Source organism: Loxodonta africana, chromosome Y (assembly GCF_030014295.1).
Source record: "Loxodonta africana isolate mLoxAfr1 chromosome Y, mLoxAfr1.hap2, whole genome shotgun sequence".
NCBI lineage: Eukaryota > Metazoa > Chordata > Mammalia > Proboscidea > Elephantidae > Loxodonta > Loxodonta africana.
Window position 1 is genome coordinate 9,640,253 of NC_087370.1, and position 18,918 is coordinate 9,659,170.

General features: G+C 41.4%; 1 protein-coding gene across 2 annotated transcripts in view; it reads right to left on the reverse strand.

The window, feature by feature from the left end:
• Positions 1-986: 986 nt before the first annotated feature.
• LOC135229092 (lysine-specific demethylase 5C-like) overlaps positions 987-18,918 on the reverse strand; it is a 78,687-nt gene continuing 60,755 nt past the window's right edge. For both annotated transcript variants that reach the window (XM_064278891.1, XM_064278890.1), the window contains exons 12-27: positions 14,401-14,582; positions 14,138-14,300; positions 9,252-9,371; positions 8,932-9,126; positions 8,481-8,662; positions 8,270-8,394; positions 7,999-8,146; positions 5,936-6,041; positions 5,016-5,374; positions 4,457-4,595; positions 3,841-4,020; positions 3,570-3,707; positions 2,752-3,351; positions 2,421-2,490; positions 2,107-2,306; positions 987-2,004 (exon numbers count right to left, since the gene is read on the reverse strand). In XM_064278891.1, coding sequence (XP_064134961.1) covers positions 1,654-2,004; positions 2,107-2,306; positions 2,421-2,490; positions 2,752-3,351; positions 3,570-3,707; positions 3,841-4,020; positions 4,457-4,595; positions 5,016-5,374; positions 5,936-6,041; positions 7,999-8,146; positions 8,270-8,394; positions 8,481-8,662; positions 8,932-9,126; positions 9,252-9,371; positions 14,138-14,300; positions 14,401-14,582 — 3,258 coding nt within the window. In that variant the 3' untranslated portion in view covers positions 987-1,653. The remainder of the gene's footprint in view (positions 2,005-2,106; positions 2,307-2,420; positions 2,491-2,751; positions 3,352-3,569; positions 3,708-3,840; positions 4,021-4,456; positions 4,596-5,015; positions 5,375-5,935; positions 6,042-7,998; positions 8,147-8,269; positions 8,395-8,480; positions 8,663-8,931; positions 9,127-9,251; positions 9,372-14,137; positions 14,301-14,400; positions 14,583-18,918) is intronic.

Here is an 18,918-nt window from a genome sequence, read left to right on the forward strand (position 1 = left end):
GGTGAAGTGTTGATCTAAAAGGTCAAACCAGATTGACAGAATATGGTTATGGAAAAAGATTAAGAAGTTTATTATAGTCTGTGTGACTGGATCACTCAAAGAGACAATAGGAAAGTAGCTTGAACTGATTTAATGGTCTTGCTCAAAATATTTACTCACTAATGGTACTGAATTCTTACACCAAATATATTATATATGTTTATCATTTCAAAGAATAGAAAAGCCGAGAGAGAAAAATGCTACTTCAAGTTCAATTCAGTGAAACCTAGTTCTCAAAGCCAAGTTCTTACAGAGAAAAAGAAGTTGGTAATAGATTAGCTGAAACAATCTGAAAAAGAATACAGTGGGAAGAACACTGTACACTAGGTAAAACTTACCATAAGTAAATGAAGACAATGTACTGCTGTTGAAGGGATAGACAACGGAACAGGACAGAAAACCGAAAAATAGACATACACAAATTCAGTCACCAGATTTTTGATAAAACCAAAACCAAAACCCAACAAAAAAACCCAAACCCACTGCCGTTGAGTTGATTCCGACTCATAGTGACCCTATAGGACAAAGCAGAACTGCCCCAGAGAGTTTCCAAGGAGCACCTGGTGGATCTGAACTGCCAACCCTTTGGTTAGCAGCCGTAGTAGCACTTAACCACCATGCCACCAGGGTTTCCAGCAATTTTTGATAAAGGAACATAAATGAAGTCAATGGAAGAAGGCTAGCTAGTCAACAAATGGTGCTGTGTATTCGACATTCACAGGAGGAAAAATGAACCTTTACGTGTCTCACATCTTACTCCCCCCACCCCCTGCCAAAAAGTCATCTACTTAAAAATTATGCTGACCATATCACATATTCTTTGGATCGATTTCTCAACTTAGTCTCTCCTACATTTCAAGAACAAACCCAATCCACAGCTTCAAAACATGTCCATAGTTAAATTTATTTTTAATAAATGGAAAATAAAATTAAAAATATACAACAGCTGTAACCAAGTATTGTTTTGCACTATTCTTTTTGGTCTTAACAAAGTAATTACATCAGACAAGGAGTTTCCTACACTGTAAACCAAGGACAGAGGCAAAAAAGGTAGCATAAAGATGAAAGTCTGAAGCACCAAAATGTTTTAAAGATACAAAGAAGAAAGAGAAGTACAGAAACAAAGGGATTTTAAAAAACAGACAATAAGGGGCTACACCTGCCTTTCTTGAAGTTTATATGAAGCTGGCTTAGGCAATCGCCCACTTTATACTAACTAGTCCCAGGAATGGTGCTGGCAAGAGGCATGGTCCTTAGGAACTGAGCTTTAAACAAAACCTTTAAACCAGTTGATGCTGAGTAGATTCCAACTCATGACGGCCCCGTGTGTGTCAGAGTAGAACTGTGCTGCACAGGGTTTTCAATGGCTGATTTTTCGGAAGTAGATCACCAGGGCTTTCTTCCAAGGTGCCTCTGGGTGGACTTAAATCGCCAACTCTTCCATTAGCAGTTGAGCACCTAACCATTTGTATCACCCAGGGACTCCATAACAATACTTTTTAGGAATATTAAAAATCTTAAGTAACAAATACTATATAGGGTACAAGGTCAAGGATTCTCCTTTGTCCTGGTCCAGAGGCAGTGGGGCTTCCAAAAAAATCTTTTCTACTGCTGTCACAACTCTTGCTTATGTGGGGAAGACAGGTGTAGCAAAGGGGTTAAAGAAGGAAAAGAGGCTGAAGGGCCTGCATTCATCTGTTGCAAGTTTTCATTCCCTTTCAGGATGACGCTGTGATTTATGGGTTGTGTCTCATATGTAATTTTATGGCCTGCTTCTTCTTTGGCCTTTTCTTCTTCTTGACCTTCTTTAGGTTTAACCTCTGAGCCCCGGGATCTTTTTGACTCCACGTCTTCTTGGGTTAGATCTTCACCCTTCCTACCCTGGTTCACCTTCCGCCGTCGCTGCCGCCGCCTCTCTAATGCCTGGTCCCTTGTCCAATTCCCTTGATGCCCAGGCTTCTCCAGCTATAATCATACACAGACAAGCAGAAAGCAGTGTGGGCAGGTGGTCAGGCCTGGGCTCCCTACTTGGCTGGCCTGACCTACTGGTACTGCCCCTCTTCTCACCTCCAACAGTGTGCGGATTCGCTCCAGGTCTGGAGGCTGTGCAGCCTGCAGCAGCTGCCAGATACTGTAGTTCTCATCCAGGGTCACCTCAAGCAGGTCCCCTTCCATCATGAGCTCTTCCAGGGGGGCCCGGGTTGCCTCAGGCAGCTCCAATACAGGGCCAGTCAACTGTGGCAACAGTGAGGACAGCAACTCCAAGTCTAGGGTTAAGGGGAATAGGTTGAGTTAAAGGCTACCCCACCACAACAGTCCAAGGACCACAGGGGCCACTCCACATGAAGTCAACTTGACAGCCTACGCACACTTAAACATACCTCTCTTACCTGAGCTCTCCCCTGGCGTTACCTTCTCAGGACTGTCTCTGTTCTCCAGCAACCCCTGGAGCTATAAGAATGGGCAGGGGTAACTGAACTGGCCCCTATTCTTCCTCTCCCAACCCCAAACTTGGGACTGTCCACTTCTTGGAGGAAGAGGACAGGCTGCCAGCAGGGAGCATCATCTAGTGATGTGGACAGTATGCAGAATGACAGGGAAGCAGAGTCAAAGGAAATGGATAATTGGAGGATAGGGACAAGGCTATAGCCTAAACAGGGATAGGGTCTAGGAGATAGGAATCAGAGGACAAGTGCTGGACTGGCAGCTCACCTTAGGCATATCCTTTCCATTGCCCTCTCTGAGAGGGTCAGAGATAGGGACCGAAAGATAGGTAGGGCACTCCTCTGGCCTGGGTTCAGCCTGCAGCTGCTGATGAAGCTCTGTCAGCCGTCTCAACAAAGCAGTCACATCCTCAGAGGCCAGAGCCTGTCTGGCACGGCCTTGCCAGCTGATGGCCCTCTCTGTGAGGCACTGTAGAGCTTCGCCCTCAGGCAGCCGCACAGGCAGTCTCTGCAGGGCTACTAGCAATGCCAGGATGGTCTCCAGGCGTGGGCGCCGTGAGCGCATGCACAGTGGACACAGGAATTTGGTGTCCCACTCCCACCAGGCCAGCAGTGGGGATGAGATGGGACTGGACCTCGGGGAGCTGAGGAGTCGTGGCACCGACACACATCGCCCATGGAACCAGTCCTGACATAGGTCACACTGCAGAGCTCCCACCCCAGCCGGCACCTGCCCACACACACAGATGGAGGTTGCAGAGGAAGCTGTGGCCGACAATGACAGTGGATTGGGCTTGGCTGAGTTGGTGCGACGCAGTTGCAGGATACCCTCCTTCTCCTTCTGTTCCCCCTCCTTGAAGGCCACAATCTGCCATGCCCAGGGCAGGGGGAGATCAGGTTACCACCCAGTCCTCTTCCTTTTCTCACCCCCTTAACTCATTCCCAAACAGAAAAACTGAGGCTCAGGGAGCAAGTGGTCACCCATGACCACCCAGCTCAGATATGGTACGATAATCACCTGGCATCAGTCACTGCAGGGAGATACCCAGAACCCAACTTCTCTCCATCTATGCCCAAGCTCCTTACCACAGAGCCTGGGTCCCTGAGGTCCTGCGCAGACAGCCCCAGCAGCTCTGTGTCAGATTTGTACAACCCCAACTCCTTCTCAACCCACCGGCTACGTTTGGTGCTGTCTGAGCCAGCATCTGCACATGGACAGAGCACCTGAGACAGGGAGAAGGGAAATGAGCAAGCATCCCCTCCACGCGCTATCTTCCCCTCCCCAGTTCACACACAGAAACTTGTATCAGCCAGGCCAGAGACAAGTAAGGCTGTGGGTCAGGGTCCCAGGCCTCACCTCCAGTAGTGTGTAGCAAGAATTCTTCTTGAGGAAGGTCTTGGAGGCCTTCTCCCTCCATGAGTGCGCTGTCAGTACCTGCAGCTCTAGCTGTCTCAGCTCCTCCAGCCCCACAGGTAGATCCCGGCCCACAGCCACCAGGCCCTCCAAATCATCCAAGCAAGGGTAGTGGTCACCATTCTAGTGACAGGGGCAAGAGAAAGCTCAGTTAAATTATGGTTAACACCTAGTGTGTCTAATATTGTGCTGAGCAATGCTGGATATTACACTACAGTCACTGGACACAAAAACCATACACTATATATACTAGACAGATGAAACGGGATAGCAGCTACATTTCTCCTACAGCTATTTTCAATGGCGAGAACCAAAACATCCACTTAACAGACTACCAGACCAGTTATTTTGTTCTGAATTGTTTCCGCTGACCTTCTGTATGTCCAGTCTCTTCTCAGCTCTAGACCCACATACATGCTTTTCCTTCTGTTTATATTCTGACATTCTCAACTCCCTTAGGCCACCACCCAACTTCCCTCTCCATGCAACAGTCTAAGGTACAAGTATCTCCCTTCTAGGTGTTGCCCTGCAGTAGAAAAATGGGGAACATGGTCCTCACTTGGATCTCAACCACATCAGCAATCCAAGCCTGTGCCTTAGCCAGAGCTTCTTTGAGTGCCTGGATGTTAGGCAGGTGGACAGGGATATTTTCTGTCTCACGGACTATGGCTTCCAGTGTGGCTGGTGAGTGCTTCTTTCTAAAATGTTTGGAAAAAGAGCAGTCAATCCTTAAAGGGCACATTTATACATTAACTTTTTTTGTCCTCAACTTCCCTTCAAAAAGCATAAGCAATAAAAAGCTTCAGAAAGTGAGTGAATAACAATGCCCCAAATGTGATGAATTCTCTGTAAACACTGGAGGGGCAATACAGGTCCATAAGATGTCAAGCTGGGTATCTGCTACCTACGTATTAATTTAGCCAAGAAAGATTTCTTCAATTGCTGCTTTTAAAATAGTACGTATCTAGGTGGGAATGGATGACATGTAATGTTAATCGTTTAGAATTTAGCAGATACCAAGCTGGGAATATGAGGTCCAAAGTCATCCAGGGAAACCATTCTTAGAATCACCCCAAAAGCTGGAGTAAGTGTTCAGATGGGGAGAGGCTGGGCCCCACCTGGCCTCCAAGCAGAAATGGGCCTTCTCTTCCCATCGTTCTGCAATGGTCAGCAGTTCCTGCAGCTCAGCCCGGGCTTTGTCCACAGAAGGGCTGGAGGCTACCTTAGCGCCAGTAACCAGCAGCCCCTGCATGATGACCAGGGAGCCCCTTTGGGCTGAGGGAGCCAATGCCTGCTTCACCTCATCTAGCCAGCATGCCTGCTCCACCTGCTGTTGGAGCTGATGGACTTCTGGCATGTCCACCCCCAGCTGCTGCCCTCTCTGCAACAGGGATTGCAGTAGCTTTGGACTGGAGTGCAGTGAGGTCAGAGCCTCACGGGCCTCAGCTTGAAAGGCCTCCACTTGTTCCAGAACATCCTGCAAAAATACAGAATAAAAAACTGATTGCTCTGTCATCTCAATGCCCCAGTACCAGGCCCTCACACATTTCCCCACCTTTTCTCACAAGCATTATTGTTTTAGATATCCTCAATCATATCCTAAATACACGATCTGCCTGGTATCAACCAAGATCTTCTGTTTACCCTAAAGACCCTTGCTTCTCCTTTAATTATTTAAAATATACTTTTCCAGACCTACTTTTTAACATGATTTTATCCCTCTAGAAAGCTTAAGATCCCAAAGGCTGAAAATCTCCTCCTTCCTCAGATTCTCTAATACCAAGAGTCTAACTTTTACATTATCCTTTGCTTAGAATATTTAATTATTTCTACTTGGAAGGATATCCCCTTGTATCATTAAGCTTCTCAAAGACAAAGACAGTAAGGGACCACAACACATCTCCATAGCTCATTAGAAAAGAACCTGATGTTAGAAGGTGCTACTTAGAGCAGTCAAGTTCTCAATATTCCCTGATGTCTCAGTCTTTACTAGTATCTCTCGTTAACATGGATCTCACCTTGCCAGGTCACTCCTCACCTTGACATCACCAATCTGATGCATGGCACAGGGCAGGCTGCCCATTTGATCAAGAAGGATCTGGAGCTCGGCCAGGGTCACCTGCGGAGTTCCCATCTTATGGGAGCTATGGAGAAAAGACAAGTTCAGTGACCCTGCTAACACCACGTTCTAGGCATTCCAAGACTGCCAATATCCTCACTTCACCTCCATGATCTAGTAATACCTTCGAAGGTACTTTCTAAGTTCAGAGATTCTTAACCAATAACTTAAGATGACAATGACTTAAGGGCATGTTATAGAGACTATTAATACAAAAAAGAGACAAAAGATATCGAACTATAAAATCAGTTTTCTAAGGAAATGTGATAAATATGGTATCTGTGGTGCCATTAAATAGAAGAATGAAAATAAAGACAAACAGGTTTACATTTAAGAGAATAAAAATATGAATTGGCCCTCTAATAGCCTCTATTTCTTTAGTAATTCAATTAAGAGATATAAGGAAGTTGAAATAAAGAGTTAAAAAATAAAAACTAACAGCCAACAGGACTTAGGAGTAATAGGTTTCACAGTAAGACTAATGGTAATAAATCTATTTTAACCCAGAAACTGAAGTAAGTGCACTGAAAGGATAAAGAAGGAGTAGAGGATGATGTGAAAGAGTTGAAATAATGGATATATTCTAGACAAAGGAGGAATAAGAAACAAGAATCCATTAGGTCAGAAGTGGAACTTCAAATAAAAAGCTCTAAAATGTATTCTTAGGTATAAATGTCTAAAACGGGAGTAAGTGAACAGCTCAGGTAGTTAGGAGAATAAAAAGAACCTGAGATAGCCTGTGGCCATTAAGTACTAAAGCCTACAACTACTTGATATGGGTATGATGGGATTAAGATGGAAAAACTACATTTCTTTACAACCTGGAAAAGGAGTTGTCTATGAAGAGTGAATTTTTTCTAGAATTTTAACTCCCCATGTCACAAAGAACTTTAACCTAACAACACAGGGTACGGAAAACAAGTAGAATATTTAAGAATGTTTGAAATGATGTATTTCTAAAGCATGGCTCAGAGACAAGAATGAAGAGAAAACATGAGAATTAAACTAGATGTAGGCACTGAAAATCTAGGTGACACAAGCAAATAAACCATCTAATCTTCTTAAGTTCTTAATTATAGCTCTGGAAAATAACTTCTTGATGGGACTGTTCTAACAGTTTTATTATTAATTTCTTTGCTTTAAATCAAGTCCGAATTTATTCCCCAAATCGGTATGAAATAATGAACTTCGTACTTCTTTAGCTCAAAATCTTTATGTTTTCCTCAAAATCTGCCCTAAGAATTCCTGAAATTCTCAGGTAGAAACTGATTGAAAATGGTACCTGTACTTTATTTCCTTGATGGTCTTATTCTGACACTAAAACTAACTGCCAACATTTCTCCACTCTTTTAAAATCGATTACTACGTTTTTAATTAAAAAATCTTTGAAACATTTTTAAAAAAATATGTTAACAGCCTTTATTTGACACTGTGATTAATTACTGCTATTTCTACTTCCAAAATTTTTTATGTATGTAAATAACTATTTTTCTCTGTAAAAAGTAAATGTATGTATTATCATTGATACTTGGTATGAATAAAACAGGTAAAAACTGAAGTTGTTTTTTTCAACTCTCAAATTTTACCCACCTACACAGCCAATAGTAAATTTTGTATAAGTTCTGATGGCTGAATACTTTTTCGAGATTTGCTTACAAGTAGAGCAGGACTACAATTTTTCTACTGCATTTTCATTCCCACTGCCATTCAGGGTCAAAGTTTGAACTTCATATTATGTTTCAAATTTTCCACTTTAAATGATTTCTAGTTCATTTTATTATCTTTTTTTTGTTCATGTCTTCCAGGCCGCTCTCAGTAAAACTTGCCCAGTGTTCAGTTCAACTTTTTCACTATTTAACTTTGTCTCCAAAATGGCCATATAAACACAGTAATTTTTGCTAAGTGAATACTTATAGCTTATCCATTTTTCTTAACCATTTTTCACACACCGTCACCCTCTTCTGTCCTCTCCTGTAACATACCGAGCCTCCTGGCCAGTGACTAGTCCTAGGACTTGGGAAACACAAGCCTCTGCTTTGTTCAGGCAGTTCTTTAGTTGCTGCAGCAGCTCACTATTAGGAAACCTCCTCTCATGGGCCTCAGATTCCAGTGCCCTCAGCTCTTCAAAGCCTAAAAAACAGTGTAATGGTTGTAAGGTAGGAAGCGTTATGAAAAGGAAGAAAAAGAAGTGCAGGTACCAAAGAAAAATAAATATGGCTTGCTTAGGAAGTCTTCTATCCTTTCATCACTCACTGCGCTTCTGCCCATCCTCCATCTCCAGGGCTGCTCGCACTTTGTTGGCCCAGGTGTCAAAGGACTCAGCCCGAACCTTTAGCTTATGCAGCATGGCAGGAAGCTCATCCAGGGTGTAGCGATACCTAAAGGAAGAGAAAGAAGAGCACATGTGGCCCATTTCCACGTCACCCTCTTTACCTTACTATCTCTAAGTAGGTTCCATGCTCACCGCAAATACTGCCGGCTACTGGGGCACTTGCAGAGATCATTGATGTGGGAAAGGCAGACAAGGCCATCTGGGCAGTCATAGCAGGCCAGGGCTGATAGGAAGCAGGTAGTCTTGCACTTGATGCACTGGCGTTCATCATCTGGGAGCAATTCAAAAGCTTCTCGCTCAGCCTCCGTGATGCCCTGGGGATGTTGAACCCACATATACTGTAAAGACTAGGAGCAGGGTTGTGGACACCCCACCTCAGCCAAAAATGAGCCCTGCTGTGGACTCAACCTTGTAAGTATAGCTGTGGAGAAATCAGAAGAAAAAATATAAACACACGGTTTCTGTTTTCTGTATTAAAATGCATGACTTAGAACTGAGGCACAGAACACTTATTCAGTGTCGATATGTCTCTCTACCACAATCTACTTTACTGATTTCCTAAGGCTTGCTTCCCCCCACCCACCTTCTCCAGTAGGGCCTTTCGTAGACGTCGTTCCTCCTGAACCATAATGAACATCTCTTTATGTACAGCCACTGCAAGATTCAGATCCAGCTTTTCTGGGAAGGCAGCCATCTTGCAGATGAGTTCCTCATGGGAGAAGACACAGTATCGCCGAAGCCGGCGGTAGTGTTCAATACACTGGCGTCCAGCAGGCAGCTGCAGATGGGTTCAAGATTGTATGTGGCTATCTAAAGACCACAGTGCCTTAGCTCCTCCACAATGACCCCGACCAATAATCTTTATGCCTTTCTACTTTCCTGCCCACTGCATTCCACACTCACCCAGTCAGCAGTGCAAAAGTTGACAGCCTCAGCAAAGTTGTAGCCTTGGTTGAAGCCACTGTGGTAAGCACGGGGAAAAGTGATAACAAATTCTCCTGCACACTGGTTTGTACGGACAACCTGAAAGAAGAAAAAAGACAAGAGTGTGTGGAGCATAATATGGGATGTGGATTTTAGAGTATCTCTGAATTTTGCTCTAAATGTACAGGAAGAGTAGAAAAGAGTATAGGCTGTATCTTTATGTACGTGGTAAAAGAAGAAACAAGAATGCAAAGGTTAAGATGGTATTCAGAGAAAAATACAAAGAAAAACATTGCTGAATCAAGACAGAAATACAAATAGTCTATAAATATGTAAAAAGCTGTTTAACTTTTCCAATAAAGAAATGTAAAATTTAAAAGCCAAGCAATGGACTTCCAATTTCCAGTCTGGCAAGTAAGGCACTTATTCTCATAGAAAAAAAATTCTGAAAATCAACAACTCTTCTTAGATTCATCAGAGAATTAAAGGCACAGAGCAAACCAGTGTCCCCAAAGCTGAAGAAAGGAACAGTTACACTGAATCACTAGCAACAGAAAACACCATGCTCCACTTCTGCTGCTAGTCCTAGACCCAGACCCAGACCTAGAACCATGTAGAAATACTTACAGGGTAAATGACTAATTGCTAGTAACTTAGGGTAGAGGCCCGTGAGAGACAAAAATTCCTGGAGCTCCAGCTGTAAGGGGCTTCTACACTTTTATGAGTTTTACCACCAGAAGTGCACCAGGTTTTTACTGTGAAACTTAGAAGAAAAATCCCCCCATGCTTCCACAGGGAGAGGGGAAAAGTAACACTTCTTAAATAATGCTCTGCTATCCTTGACAACGGCTTGCCTTCAAGGGGAACTGCTTTACCAGAGCTTTGACAATGTGGGTTTTATTAGAGCCCTGTTGACGTATAGGAGGAGAAATACCTAGCTCTAACCCATCTAGCCTTCCATATGGGGGAGGAGAATTCCCAACTCCAGCTCCATTCTAGTTTTCAATACAGAAGGGAAAAACCAACTACAGCCCTTCTGGGTTGGATATGAGGGAAAGGAAATGCCCAACCCTCTTGCTTCTAGTTTCATATAGGGTGGGGGGCAGGGAGTGGCTGGGGGCCAAGAAGCACTTGTGGAAGTCACAACCCAGTCACAAAAACTCCCTAAAAGACTTAGACTTAATCGTAGAACAAGACAGCATCTCCCCTCCTGACACTTAATCGCCACATCAACTACTGATCGTTACAAATGAATAACCTCAGTTCCTCTTACCTGATACATCATGTCCAACTTTCAAACAAAAAATTACAACACATGCTAAAAAGCAAAAAACACAGACTGAAGAGACAGAGCCTAGCATCAGAACCAGACTCTGATACAGTAGAGAATTGGGAATCATCAGACCAGGATTTAAAGTAACTATGATTACTATGTTAAGGACTCTAAAACAAGGACAACATCAAGAATAGATGGGTAATCTAAAAAACAGCCAAATGAAAATGTGAGAAATCAAAAACAATGTAATGGAAATGAAGAATGTCCCTGATTGGTACATTGGATTGGACATGGCAGATAAAAAATCAGTAAGCTTGGAGATAGGCAGTAGAAGCTACCAAAACAAAAAAACCAAGCCCAGTGCCGTTGAGCCAATTCCAACTCATAGCAGCCCACACTGAAAAGACAAAAAGATTGAAAAAGGCAGAATATTCAAGAACAAAAGGTGTAACATAGAGGTAATGGGAATACAAAAAGGAGAAAGAAGAGAAAAAAGAAGAAACACTTAAAATAATAATGGCTGAGAATTTTCCAAAATTATTGACAGACATCAAACCACAGATCCAGCAATTGTGGAGGACATCAAGCAGGATAAACAGCAAAAAATCTACACCTTAGATTACCATATTCAAATTGCAAAAAATAAGAAAACAAGATCTTGAAAGAAGCCAGAGGAATAAACACTTTAGCTATAAAGCAACAAGGATAAGAATTGCATCCGATCTCTTCAGAAACCATGCAAGCAAGCAGATAGTAGACTGAATACTTAAAGAACTTGAAGGAAAAAAAAACAAAAACAAAAAGCTAAAATTCTGTACCCAGTAAAATTATACTTCAAAAATGAAAGAGGAAGACTTCTTTGAGAAACACAAAGTTAAGTGAACCTGTCACTTACCAGACCTGCCTAGAACCCCTGGTGGTGGTGTAGTTAAGCTTTTGGCTGCTCAACAAAAGGTTGACAGTTTGAATCTGCCAGGTGCTCCTTGGAAACCCTATGGGGCAATTCTGCTCTGTCTTGTCGGGTAAGTAGGAGTAAAACCAACTCAACAGCAATGGGTCTGGTTTTGGTAGGAAGCCCTGGTGGTGCAATGGTTAAAATGCCTGGCTGCCAACCCACCAGCTGCTCCATGAAAGATGTGGCAGTCTCTTCCTCTTCCAGCCCTGGAAACTCCATGGGCCAGTTCAACTCTGTCCGACAGGGTCACTATGAGTCAAAATTGACTCAGTGGGAATTGGTTTTGGTTTTTAGACCTGCCTTGGAGACCCTCGGTAGTGCAAACTTGCTCAGCCACTAACAGAAATGGAGGTTCATGCCAATCCAGAATTGCCTCAGAAAAAACGTCTAGTGATTTACCTAGCAAATAAAAAGCTACTGAAGCCCTATGGAACTTCTACTCTGACACTGATGGGGTTGTCATGAATCAAATCAACTCAACGGCAACTAATTTTTTAGATCTGACTTGCAAAAAAATATTAAAAGATTTTCTTCAGAGACAAGGAGAATTATATAAGTCAGAAATGTAGAAAGGAAAACCATTAGCAGAAGAATACATGAAGGTTAACATCAACTGTTTTCATTATCTTATTCTTAACTGATCCAAGAGATAACTGTTTAAAATAAAAATAGCAACAATATACCAGGTAACTATAGATTCTGGCTCTGGTGTTGAAATGGCTAAGCATTCAGCTGCTAACAAAAACATCGGTGGTTTGAAGCCACCAGCAGCTCCACAGAGAAAATACCTGGTCATTTGCTCCCATAAAGACTGCAGCCTATGAGGCAGATCTACACAGTCACATGGGGTCACTAGGAGTTGGAATTGACTCGACAACACACAAAAACAACATCATAACAGGTGTAAAAGAGGTATTAGAAATACTCTGTTATAAGGTACCTGAACTAACCATGAAGTTGTATAGCGTTATTTGAAAATAAGCTTAGATTAGTTGTAAGTGTACATAGTGACCCTATGGGACAGAGCAGAACTTCCCCATAGGATTTCCAAAGAACTGCTGGTAGATTTGAACTGCTGACTTTGGTTAGCAACCTAACACTTAACACTGCGCCACGAGGGTTGCAATGTACATACAACTAATAAAAATTTTAATAGACATGTAATTCGTATTCTAAGGAGGAGAGAAAACAGAATCACAAAAACTAATTAAAACCAGAGAAGACAATAAAAGAGGAGGCAGAAGAAAAAAAGAATAGAACAAATAGAAGAGTTACAATTATGGCAGATACTAATTTAAATACATCAGTAATCACTTTTAGTGTGAACGGTTTATACATACCATTTAACATAGACTATTCACAGTAGATTAAAAAAATCAAGACACAGGTACATGTTGTTTATAAGTCTGGAAGAATTTCACATAAAGACACAGGTTAAAAGTAAAGGGATACTAACACTAATCAAAGAAATTTGGAGTAACTGTATTACACACTGGTTAAGAACTACAGCTGCTAACCAAAAGGTCAGCAATTTGAATCTACCTGTCGATCCTTGAAAATCCCATGGGGCAGTTCTACTCAGAACCAACACAAAGGCAACAGGTTTGGTTTTTGTTTTAAACATTAATTTCAGACAAAGGAGACTTCGAAGCAAGGAAAATTATCAGGAATAAAAAAGAATATTATATAATGATTAAAGGGTCAATTCATCAAGAAGATATAACAATCTTTAATGTATATAAGCTTAACTACTAAAGTGTTAAAATACATGAGGAAATGTAGACCTGCAAGGAGAAATAAACCAATTAACTATTACAACTGAAGTCTTCAATGCCTCTCTACCAGTAATGGACAGATCCAGAGACAGAAAACCAATAAGGATCTAACTAAAGTGAACAGCATCATCAAGTAACTGGATGAAACTGACTGAAAGGCTATTTCATCAAACAACAGCAGAACACACATTTTTCTCAAACTCACACGGAACATTCTCCAAAAGACGCCACATTCAGGGCTATAAAACTTACCTTAACTGACTTTAAAAAAGAGAAGCCATATAAAGTATGTTCTCAGACCACAATGGAACTAAACTAGAAATCTATAATAGAAATATAGCTGTAAAGTTTTTAAATATTCGGAGGTTAAGCAACATACTTCTAAATAACACATACATAAAAAAAGAAGTCTTAAGAGAAATAAAAGTTTTCGTACTAAACGAATTTGAAAATACAACTTAACAAAATTTGTGAGATGCATGAAAGCAGTGCTTAGAAGAAATTTACAGCACTAAAAGCATATCTAAGTTCAGTAACTTAAGAGTCCATGTTAACAAACTCAAAAAAGAATAAATTAAATCCAAAGTAAAAAAGAAAAGATTTTTATAAAAATTAGAGGTGAAATCAATGAAATGGAAGCCAATTTTTATTTTTATGTTGGTAACTAATACCCTGATCTCTCCTTTCTCTACCTCTTAAAAATATCCTAGTGGTATGAACAGAATGTTAACTTGGTAACAGTATGGAAACGGAAAGAGAACGTGTGATGTTAAACCCAGTCACCACACAAATTTATTTCTTCCAAAACTAAGTTCTTCCTAAACCCCTTTTGCCCCCTGCCTCATTTCCAGTTACTCACTGGCACACCATGGGACATAAGAGTGTTGGGATTCATGAGCGTGACAAGCTGGTGCAGGAGGTCAGGCTGGCTATCAAACAGTTCAGGGGTCAGCCTCTTCATCACCTCCTCCAAATGTTCTGCTGCCAGTGAAGGGACCCCATACCAGGTCTTCGGCTCACCCCTGCTCAGGTAGAGAGGAAGATGCATATAAACTCTATAGTCACATTCTTGCATGTGTGGAGCACTTTGACACCCATACCAGCCATTGAGACCCTGCTCACCAGTGAAGGTAGTTAATGGAGTAACTCCAGTGATCCTCAATATGCCAACAAAATGCTGAGAACACCATGCCCACATAAAGCCAGGGCACCTTCATGCCTGAGATATCTGCATTGATGTGACAGAGGACAGACTGCTCCAGCACAGGCATCACATTCAGGTTCCAACCACTGGTTGCATAGTCCTGTTGGGTCAGAGATTTGCCAGAGTGGGTAGGGAGCAGGGCTGGGTGAAGAAAGGCACACTGTGCCAGGCATATACAGGAAGATAATTGTGTTCTCAGATAATATTGCTTGTTACTATTACACTTAGTATTCCTGGCCCTCCGAAAGGCCCATACATGATTTCTGAATTAATTCTGCACCTTCCAGGGAGAAAAGAGCACTATGATCCAAAAGATTATGTGTCCATGATTCAGATTAAGACGCATCTGTCCCAAATAACATGAATGAGCAGATACACCAACACTAATGTTCATTAGAATTACCAGGGATATGGGGGACAGAGAGGTAGGATTTACTCTCTAGGTAGTACACACATTATTTTTGGTGATGAGAAATGGAACGGCACATGTGGGTGAAGGTAAACTACGTCACTAAAAAGTACACAAGAGAAAAAAATGTGCTGGCAATTGCTATGGCATACATAATTTTGAAACAGCAAAACAACCAAAATCATGTGTGTGGGTATATATATAAATATGTAGGTATACATGTGTATAGATATACATCGTGTTTATATATAGGTGTATTCACATACATATATATGTATTTGTGACTTATGCATATATATTTATACATATAAAATCAAGAACATATGCGGTACAGTTACAGACATTTCTTAGGCATGACCAAACACCTTGCGTGGTATGATTTCTGGGTTTGAAGGGTAAGGACCATAGAATCAAAGGACATCTCTCAGTCAGCTGTCATAATATAGTTCACAAAGTTCATGTTGTGCATCCTAGTTTCATGAGTAGTGTTTGGGGTCTTAAAAGCTTGGAAATGGCCATCCAAGATATAACTAATGGTTTCTACTCACTGGGAGTAAAAGAGAAAGAAGGAAATCAAAGACTCAAAGAAGAGACTAGTCTACTGGACAAACAGTCTACATAAACCACAGCCTCATCTACCCTGACACTAGAGGAACTCATAGAGCCCAGCTACCACTATCAACTGTTCTAATTAGGTCCACCATAGATAGACCCTGACAGAATTGGAGAAAAATATGGAACAGAACCTCAAATTTTTTTTAAATCCCAATTTACTAGGCTGGTTGAAATGGGAGGACTCCCCTGAGATACTCTTCAAATCTTAAATCAAAACTAACCCCTGAGGTCACCTTGTAGCTAAATAACAACTGGCTGAAAAAACAGTAACTGTCACCCCTAAGTAGTGTGCTTCTTCAAAAAATCACCTATATGAAACCAAACAGACAACAATTACTTCAAAACAAGATGAGAATGTAAGGGGCAGGGAAACAGACTGAAGGAAACAGAACAAGAACAGAAATAATGAAAATGTTCACACACTGTGAAAATGTAACCAATTTCATTGATTAACTTTTGCAGAGACTGTTGAATAGTAACATAAATACTGTGTCAACTTTCACTGAAAACACAATTAAGTATTATTAAAACAAAGATGCATCTGTCCCCTAAAACAAACACTCTTCACAAATGTTGTTTAGGGTCATATTACATTTATCAGTTACCTGGTATGCTCCAGATACTCTGTCAAACCTCTGATTATAATTTGTATACAACTTGTTAGACCTTAAGTAATTTACCTCTTATTTCTCAAATCCTACTCTTCCTTTCAAATGCCTCTGTATCACTAGCCAGGGTTAAAAAAAAAAAAAAAATTATACACACACACAATGCTTTTAAGCCTTGATAAAACTTAGTACTACAGTGGGTATTCCACAGGATCTTACCGGCTCTCTTTTTCTCTCAATTCCCTAAATAACCACACTATGAGTCTGTCATTACTTTTGTTCATTGTTTTAAAATGTAAGCTAATATATTTACTTGGGATATCAAAAACTTGTTGGCCACAGGATGACATCATGAAAATGACTGAGTAGGGAACTCCAAGTACCTGTTCCTCCACAGAAACAACAAAAAACTTTCAAAAATACTCAAAATCAACTTTTATTAGAACTCCGGATAATTAAGAGAAATGCAAATTAAACTACAATGAGATCCATCTCGCCCCAGCATTATTGGCACAAATCAAAAAAACAGAAAATAACAAACACCAGAGAGGCTGCAGGGAGACTGGAACTCATGTACTCCTGGTTGGGATGCAAAATGATACAACCACTTTGGAAAACAATATGGTGCTTCCTTAAAAAGGCAGAAATAGAAATACCGTATGATCCAGCCATTCCACTCCTAGGAATATATCCTAGAGAAATAAGAGCCATCACACAAAAAGACATACACAGCCATGTTCATTGAAGTATTGTTCACAATAGCAAAAAGACGGAAACAATCTAGATGCCCATCAACATAAGAATGGAAAAACAAAATATGGCACATACATACAATGGCGTATTATGCAACGTTATAGAACAATGAATCTGTGACGCAGCTCATAACATGGATGAATCTGGAGGGCATTACACTGAGTGAAATAAATCAGTCACGAAACATTTCTGAGACCACTACGATAAAAACCCATGAAAAGGTTTATACACAAAAAAAGGAACAATCTTTGATGGTTATGAGGGAGGGAAGTAGTAGGAGGGAAAACACTGAAAAGAATAGATAAGTGGTAACTTTGACGAAGGGTAAGAGAGTACACAATACTGGGGAAGCAGAACAAACTGTACAAGGCAAGGTCACAAAGCTCGACTGATACATCCAAACTCCCTGAGAACCAATTTCCTGGGCTTAGGGCTGTGGGGACCACGGCCTCAGGGAACACCTAGCTCAAATATAAACATAGTTTATAAAGAAAACATTCTACATTCTACTTTGATGAGTATCATCTGGTGACCTAAAAGCCTGTGAGTAGTGATCTAAGATACCGTGATGGTCTCACCTTGTCTGGAGCAAGGGACAAAGAAGAAACTCAGACACAAAGGAAATATTAGTCCAAAAGACTAATGAACTACAACTACCACAGCATACACCAGAGTAGGGGCCCAACTGCCCTGACAGATATTATACTAGAGGGTCCCAGACAGAGCTTGAGAAAAATGTTAAACAAAATTTAACTCACAATAAAATAAAAAAAAAAAGGCCAGACTTACTGCCCTGACAGACACTGAAAAAACCCCATGAGTATGGCCCCCGGACACACTTTTAGCCCTGTAATGAAGTCAACCCTGAGTTTCACCTTTCAGCCAAAGACTAGACAGACCTGACAGGGAGCAAAGGCCCTGAGATTGGAGGGTGCCTGTTTGAGGAACAGCGAAGAGACTGCTGTGGTTAGAAGAGAAACAAGTTAGAGAGAAACAGACTACCGCACTGGGTTATTTTTTTATCTGGGAGGTAATAGGGGATTGAGTGTAGAACCTAGACACTTAGTAAGACAGGGAACAGAGTGGCCCCCAAATCTGCAGACAAAGTAACACGAAATGGGCCAGGGCACAGAAAGAAAGCCATTCTCCAGAACAGTGTGGTAGGGTATCTAAAAATAGCCCATAAGCTTCTTGCCTTTCAAAAACAGTTGGAGAAAAACAGGCCCAGGCACATGTGCAGAACATCCACCTTTGACTGCTATGTGATTTTCAACCAGGGGCAGTGAGGGGCTACAGCCCCATCTGGGGAATTGAACCCGGGTGGCAAGAGACTGCGCAGATGCGATACTGCGTTACATGTCTTGCTATGAATCCCAGAGGACTCCAGGACAGGAACCATCTTGGAAAGCTGCTGTGAGCGCACCTTAGTTAACATATCCCTGCCTGTGCCTATGAATAAACATGAATCTTTTCCCGTCCAAGAACTTTTAAAAACTCAGGCCCATCTTTTGTTTTCTGAGATTAGGGTATGTGTTGCTCTAGGCCCTCCTCGTCTCCGCCTGCAAGCCTCTTCAGTAAAGCTTTGCTCGTATGGAAAAGTATATGCCTTACCTGCTCATTCTTGACCAGTGAGAGGCAAAAACCTTATTCCAGTAAGAGGCCCATAAAACAAAACAAGACTAAATGGATGGGCACACCAGCCCAGGGGAGAGGACGAAAAGGCAAGAGGGGACAGGAAAGCTGGTAACGGGGATAGTGCTGACATGCTGTGGAGTTGGCTACCAACATCCCAAAACAATATGTATCTTAATTGTTTAAGGAGAAACTTGTGTGCTCTGTAAACCTTCATCTAAAGTACAGCAAAAAAAAAAAATAAGTTTTTTTAAAAATTGGAAAAAATGGAAATGAACTATGTGAACACAAGCAGTATGATGTGATCTTGTTTGGAAATAGGGGTTTCTTCTGTTATTTTAATGAGGGCATACCAATGTAAGACAGTCCTAAAATAATCACTTCTGAGTTATAGAAATGCCAGAATATACACAGAGACA